The 7,826-nt window shown below is 32.9% G+C and overlaps 1 protein-coding gene across 1 annotated transcript; it reads left to right on the top strand.

Moving 5' to 3' along the window:
• Positions 1-862: 862 nt before the first annotated feature.
• Positions 863-2,539, top strand: LOC132272506 (uncharacterized). Its single transcript, XM_059773640.1, has 2 exons — positions 863-1,946; positions 2,352-2,539. The coding sequence occupies exons 1-2, from the start codon at positions 863-865 to the stop codon at positions 2,537-2,539; spliced, it is 1,272 nt and encodes a 423-aa protein (XP_059629623.1).
• Positions 2,540-7,826: the final 5,287 nt, after the last annotated feature.

Here is a 7,826-nt window from a genome sequence, read left to right as displayed (position 1 = left end):
ACCTCACCAAAGACAACTGTGTTTATTTATTATTTTTTTTTTAATTAGTACTCACATACACATGTCAATATTTAAGAGATAAGAGACTTGTCAATCTTTAAGAGGTAAGAGACAGATAGGAAACAGACCCATGAGAGCTCGGTTTCCATGCTTGACCAACCTGCTTATTCGGCTTCCATGCTTGATTCTGGCAATTTTGTCCTTTTGTCCTCTATAACTCCGATCAACAGATCATATGGCAGAGCTTTGAGCACCCAACCAACACACTTTTGCCCTGTTAGCGCCTCTCAAACGGGGCAGATTTGTTCTCTAGCGCTTCGGAAACTGACCACTCCAAGGGAATATTTCTTCTCGTGATGCAAGGGGATGAGAACTTGTGAGTACGCGGATGACAATCTGCGCACAACCAGTATGGCTTACTGGGCGTCTGGAACGGATGGAGTAGGAAACAACGTGACCCTCAATCTTGATGACGATGGTTATCTCTACTTGCTAAACTCAAGTTCCGTCCTTCCAAAACATAACAACAGGAGGAGGATATCCTAAAAAAGGAATGATGTATCTGATGAGAATTGATGTAGATGGTATCTTCCGGCTTTATATATCTGAAACGGTCCTCTTCTCACCCTATATCTCTCTCTCTCTCTTTGCCGGCAGATCTGAACGGTTAAAAAAGTACAATATTTCCTCATCACCAAAAATTAAAGTTACGAATCTTTGCTTTCTCTCTCTTTATCTCTTTCTATGCATCTCTCTATGTGTCACAACTTTAAGGGAAGAATCTATTATGCAAACAGTGTTTGGTAGCACTGTCTTTTTGTTAAGACAGGGAGACCCTATTTTCCCCTTTCTTTTTGTTGTGATGAATGCACTGTCCTCTATCATCAACATTTTTGTGAGCAGGGCTGAGGCTTTCAGATACCACTGGAGATGTGGAGAACTAAAGATTACTCACCTATCATATGCTGATGACTTGCTTCTCTTTCGCCATGGAGACACTACATCAGTGTCAGTGATCAAGTCAGCAATGGACTACTTCAGTACAATGTCTGGTCTTGACATTAATACATCCAAAAGCACAATTTTCTTTTCTGGGGTGGACCTACTCACTCAGAACAACATTATTTCATTGCTAGGAATTGAAGCAAGCTCTCTCCCAGTCAAGTACTTAGGAGTACCTTTGATTTCCACTTGCCTAAAGTCATCCCACTGCAGCCTTTTAATTGAGAAAATCACCAAAAGGGTATCACATTGGTCCTCTAGGTCACTTTCCTATGCAGGCAGATTACAACTCATTAAGGCTGTCCTAGTCTCAACACAAATATATTGGTCAAGTATTTTCATCCTCCCTAAAGCAGTGATCAATGAACTTAACAAGATTTTAAGATCATTTCTTTGGACTGGCCCTGAAATGAGATCAACTGGAGCTAAAGTGTCATGGGGGAAGGTTTGCAGACCAAAAGAAGATGGAGGGTTGGGGATTCCAAACTTGGAATTGGCAAACAAGGCTGGAATTATGAGGTTCATTTGGGATTTACAAACAGATACTAATGGCAGACTTTGGATTCAATGGTGTCACACTCACCTCATAAAGAGTAGGAATCTATGGGAGCTCAATATTCCTCACTCTTGCTCTTGGAGCTGGAGGAAGATGCTGCAACTAAGACATCCGGCTAGACTTCTCTTAAAGCACTCTATTGGCAATGGGACAGACACTTCCTTTTGGTTGGACAACTGGGCTCCAGGAGGACCCCTTTGTTCTAGATTTCCCACAACAATTCTCACACAAGCAGGCTTAAGTCATGAAACCACAATGGACAACTTTATTGTTGGTTCGACTTGGTCTTTTCCATCAGACATCATAACCTCCATCCCTGAATTGCTGCAACTCCAACCTCCACTCCCAACCAGGAGAGACAAGAAGAGATGGACAGCTTCCTCAACAGGTATGTTTAGCCTAAGTCACACAACTTCTTTCCTTCAAGGGCAATATCCTCAAGTCCATTGGCACAATCTGGTATGGTCCTCACCAATCATACCTAGAATGAAGCTAAACCTATGGCTGGCTGTGCAATCAAGGTTGCCTACATTGGATAGCAGATCAATGAGAAAACACACCAACGCTTGTGCTCTTTGTCAAAATCAGCTTGAATCACATGAACATCTATTTTTCAAATGTTGTTTCACTTCTCCAATTTGGCGATTTATCAAGGAGAAAAGTCAATTCTATACAACTATCACAAATTGGGAGGAATTAATTTTTTACATCAGTGAAAGATAGAAAGCAAAATCGGTCCCAAACCTGCTTAGGAAGGTATGCTTCTCTTCCACTGTGTACCACATTTGGGAAGAAAGGAATGAAAGAATCTTCACGAAGAAGAGAGCTTCTCAGAGGGTCGTCCTCGCTCGGATTTGTTCCACCATCATTGCAATTCTAAAGCTTGGCTTTCTGCAAGACTGCTCCACAGCGAGAAGAATTCTTTCAGAATGGAACCTATCCCCCTCATGTTGTCGTCCTCCGCCGCGTCCACCAGATTGAAGAAAGCTCCGGCTCAGTCGCCGGAATCATTGCCCTAGAATCACCGGACTGCTTTGGCAAATAACCACCATTAACGTGCATTAACAACCGTTAATTATGGTTATTCGTCTCTGGGCTTAAACAGTATGGGTTTTTCGCTTCAATGTATGGGTAGGCAGTAGGATGGGCCTGGGCTACACTGTGTATTGGTCCAAATTGGGCTTGTTCTCCCCAAAGGGGATGCCTGGCCAATTGGCCTTCACATGTAAACATTTCTTATATTTATAATATTTGCTTAAAATTCCAAAAAAAAAAACACACAACAAATGATTTTTGGATTTACTGGGTATAAATAGTTCACAACCTTCACACACATGAAAATTTACTAACATTAATTGAATCATTGTAAGAGGGAATAAGGAATACACTATAATGCAAACATATACAGTTAAATTTATTTTCTTTTTGTATAATAGTGCTATTTAAATAGATACAATTTTTTTTTTTCAATTTGTATAAAAATCTGATTTTTTATTAAAAAATCATGGATGTTGTATTTGGTAACATCATTAAGGCTCTGGAATTGGAAATTATCTACAACCTTTTTTTATCTTATTATTTTTGCAATAGCTATCATTCAATTGAATTCTTGGTTCCGTCAAAATTAATTATTATGGCCTGGTAGTTGCAATAATAGTAACTCAAACTGCTTCCATACATTCGTTGCTATTTGACTCTTCCTTTAAACAAACTCCTGAGATGATATATATACACGACCACAGCATTGCGTATCAAAAGTAGTGGCCAGCTATTACTTGGTTGTATTGTAATAATCTATCCCTTCATATATTTGCAGGTACCGTACTTCTTTTCTCTACATCCTACTTTTTTTATCTGGAGACCTCAACTTTAAATATATATTTTCACATCTCTAAGACTTATCTCGTCGTCTTCTTCACTTTGCCAATCTCCACTTGAGAGTGATCTTAATTTCTCAAACCCAGAAATGGTGTCTTCTTCACCACACCACACCATTTCAAGTATTCTTCACATCTCCAAGACTTTTCCTCTCTATTCAATGAAAACTCTTTTTCATTATGGATTCCCTCTTCTCCTCTTATATAAATGCTACCCCTTTTCTTCTTCCCATTATCTGCTGTTATATTACTCACCCTCAGATGATGATGAGAAGAAAAGACGGAGCAGTCTTGGAAATGTGAAGGATGATGTTTTCTGTTGTGTGTTTTCATTTTTGCCAACTCCACCCATTCTCAATCAACACTCTTCTTTCAGAAAAGACACCTATATTATTAAGATAAAATAGAAAAATTTTAAAAACGTTAATAAACTTGTAAAACATAAATTTTAAAATTAAAAATTAAACTTATTAAACTTCAAAGTCTTTAATTCTTATCAATAAATTGTAAAAAATTAATTTATAAAACATGAATAAATAAACGTAACCAATAATTAAAAATGTTAATTAAAATTTAAAAAAACAAGTAAGAATTTGTTACCTGATGACTGATGAGGCATGTCTCTTAAACCTTGTTTGTTAAGGCCCAATGTCAATCCTAAAAATAAGAAAATACAAAGTTATGAGGAAGAATTTTCACAATCTTACTCCTAACAATTAAAATACCACCATCCAAGTACTATCTGCATCATGTATCAACCCAACCCAACTATACTTTCAGTCAAAATGTTGGACACCTATCCATAGAAAAAGGTGGGATTAACACATATTATACTCTCCTCTTGTGTTAAATTAATCCAATAACAAAGTATAATGTATTAAAGTATAATGTATCAGTTTATTAATAACCTTCAAAATTAACAAATTAATATTCTCGTATTCTGCATTCTAATAATAATAGAAAATCCAAAAACCAAAATTGAAAATAAAAATATGGCAGAAAGATTGAATATGTCCTTCAGGATTTCTCAATGGAAAGGGCTAAATCAAAATATATCAACCAAATAAACTTTTGTTTAATTTAATTTTAGTTAATTAACAATGTTTCTTCAGACAATTGACTGATTAAGGCATAGAAAATCTTATTTGGGTAATTAATATAAAAAAAAATTACCATTTCTGTACAATTCACAACTCAGTACCCTATCTCTTCTTTTGACCAATTTACTAATCCTATTTGAGAATCTACTAGTGGAAGTGGAAGCACAGTGTGAGGTAGTTCACCGCAAGCCTCTTCCAACTATCTAGAATTCACTCAAAAATATGTTTTTTAGTAAGTGTTAGTACTTTTGGTTGTCAAAGTTCTAGTTATGATTTTTTTTTTATCTGTTTCATGCCTAGATTCAAGTTTATATAAAAAAATATTGCAGAAGAAATGGACTTTGATTACCACCATTAATAAAAATATTTATATAAAAAAGATGATAAAAAATTTATATAAAAAAGATGATAAAAAATTTCACCAAATAGGATTTAGTTTGCAAAACAAGAATTGCAGAGCTTGATTAGTTGATTTAGAAAAAATTAAAATACTTACAAAGTTAGCAGTTGGAGATAGAGAGGGGGGCAAGCTCGAGAGTTGAGAGACAGCGGGCTGAAGCTTGGGAAGGGCGAACCTGAACTGGAACAGCAGGCAATGAAAACTGAAAGATATGGGTTTTGATTTTTTGAACAATCTGAAATTATATGGGTTTTGATATAGGTAATATGATTTCAACTTTTCACTCTTTCAGACAGATAGATAAACTTAAATATCTACGGTTTTGAACTTCTTGTAGATTTTGTAGTTTGTAGTTGCACAGAGAGAGAAAGAGAGAACGAGAATAGAGATGGGGGCGATTGGGGAGGCTGAAACGATTTGCCCTAAGAATAGTCCTCACTCTATATGGTGGTAGCATACGCAATAAGACAAACAGAGGCTACCCTAAGAAATATGTGTGTGATGGTCATTTGATTCCACGTGACATGACAATTCAATGAGTCGCATTTTAAAAGGATATGAGGTAGACTAATGTTGATCTAACCTGTCCTTGTCAGCAATTCATCGCCCCAGAATTAATTTAAAACTAACATCTTTAAAGAGGTTTTTTTTTTTTATGAAATTTTAAGCAACTGATGTATATAAGTAATTACATAGTACTTATCATGCAGGTTTTCAAAATTAAGAATTAATATCAATATATATTGTAGATGATTTAGTCCAAATTTATTAAATTTTATAGTTGGTGGTGTAATTTTTAGGATTTCTTGGACCATAAAATGATGAACTGATTGAGGATTATTATCACCATATTGGTTTGTTAACAGTCAAATTTTATACACTTTTGTGAATTAATCTATACGTCTTACAATATTGATATACACTTTGGTGAATCGGCCGATTTATACCAATATTTACCTAGATATGTTACACAACGCGAACACGATCAATAACGGATTATAGCAGAGGCGAAGTCAGGATTTTATTTCAAATGGGTCACAATACACTTGTTAAATTTTTTTAATAATATGACAATATAATTTTTTTTAAATAAAAAAGACAAATAAGAAAAAAAATAGTTGTAAAATAATATGCTAAATAAATATCGTAAAAAAAATATAGTTACAAATATAAGAATCAAAATATTAATTAATAATATTTTAATTAAATACAATCACAAATGTCATTGATAAAAAGAAATAAGTTTAAAAAAATAAAAATATACATAAGTGAAAAAAAAGAAAAATTTGAAAAAGGAAACAAAATTAGAAAAAGGAAAAATATATTATATACTTGAAGAAGGGATATATGTAAAAAAAAATTTCAAAAGGAAAAAGAATAATTAATTAGTATGATTTAAGTATATATATATATGTATGTATGTATGTATGTATGTATATGCGTGTAATATCTAGAGAGAGGGACTGTGGAAGGTATAGAGGCGGTGGTGATGGAGGTGCTGGGTTGGGTGGGGTGCTGGTGATTGGGGTTTTGTTGAGAATGGCTCTTATGAGTGCATGCACACAGTAACTTCTACGAGTCACTTGGGGTATTTTTGTCATGAAAAATTAGACAATCCTTCTGTAAGTCAATAAGAAGTCAAAAGGATAACATAATTATTTTGTATATAAAAGTACTCTGACATCATGAAAAGTGATAATTAAGGTGGGAATGAAATGGGGATAACTCATCAAAATGTGACTGAAAATTAAAATTAAAATTAAAATATTTATCGATTTAGGTTAGATTTGACATAACTTGAAGGGTGTCAGTGTAATTTGTCCATACTTTTGTGATTTAAAATTTAAAAATTATTTATATACGAGTATCACTATAAATTTTAATATATTTTTATTTTAGAAATGTAATTGTACATATTAAATTTTTTTTTTTAAGATATACAAGTAAATGATTATTTTTTTAATAATTTTCATTTACTCTAAAAGTAACACTTTTCACAACTTATATCTTTACAAATCATATAAACATGTATAAATATACATTATTATGTCAAAAAAGAAAAACGAAGAAAAATACATTAATGTATCGAAATAAAAATGATAGGGCAAATGTTGGTAATATCAATGCAACTATTTTGTATTAACCCACCTATTAATGTATCTTTTGAATAATTTTATTAGCTAAAAAATTACTTAAAATCACTGTCCCTTACCTTGTAGATAAATCTTAAATTTATATCAATATGGAAAATTAGGTACCACATTAACTTTAAAAAATATAAATATAAATATAACTTTTCAAATCAACAAATATTTACAATATAATATATTATAATATAAATATAAAAATAAATTGCATATAATAAAGTGGAGTTGTACGTGTTGGTTGGTGACTTAAAACTTAAAACACTGTTACTTATCTGCCCTTTGTAGGTGTAGACTTGATAACTTTCCATGTAGCTTGCACATAAAAACGCATAAGTTTTTTAGGGGAATTGTTGGAGATTACCATGTCCTTTGATTGGGAAATGAGCTTTAACATTAATGAATATATATATTTATATAATATAATTATATATATTAGAAGTGGCAAACGAGCAGGTTAGATCAGGTTTGGGTTGGTTAAAAATAAGTGGATCGAATATAGTTCAAGACCCATATTCATTCTGTTCAAAACGGGTTGAAATTGAACGTGTCAAAAATATATAGGGTCAACCCGTTATGACCCGTAGATTCAATAATTATTATTTTTTAATTATTTTTTTAATTCTTAATTTTTTATTTTTTAAAATTTTTAATTATTAATTTTTTTTTTTTTAATGTGTATTTATTATGTGATGGGTGAAATATGAGTAATCATATTCAATCCATCTTGACTTTTAAATTAAGTGA

The sequence above is a fragment of the Cornus florida genome, unplaced genomic scaffold (assembly GCF_030987335.1).
Source record: "Cornus florida cultivar Cherokee Brave unplaced genomic scaffold, ASM3098733v1 CherokeeBrave_3.0.0_Hap2_Chr09, whole genome shotgun sequence".
Classification (NCBI taxonomy): domain Eukaryota; kingdom Viridiplantae; phylum Streptophyta; class Magnoliopsida; order Cornales; family Cornaceae; genus Cornus; species Cornus florida.
This window is presented reverse-complemented; position numbering and strand designations above follow the sequence as displayed.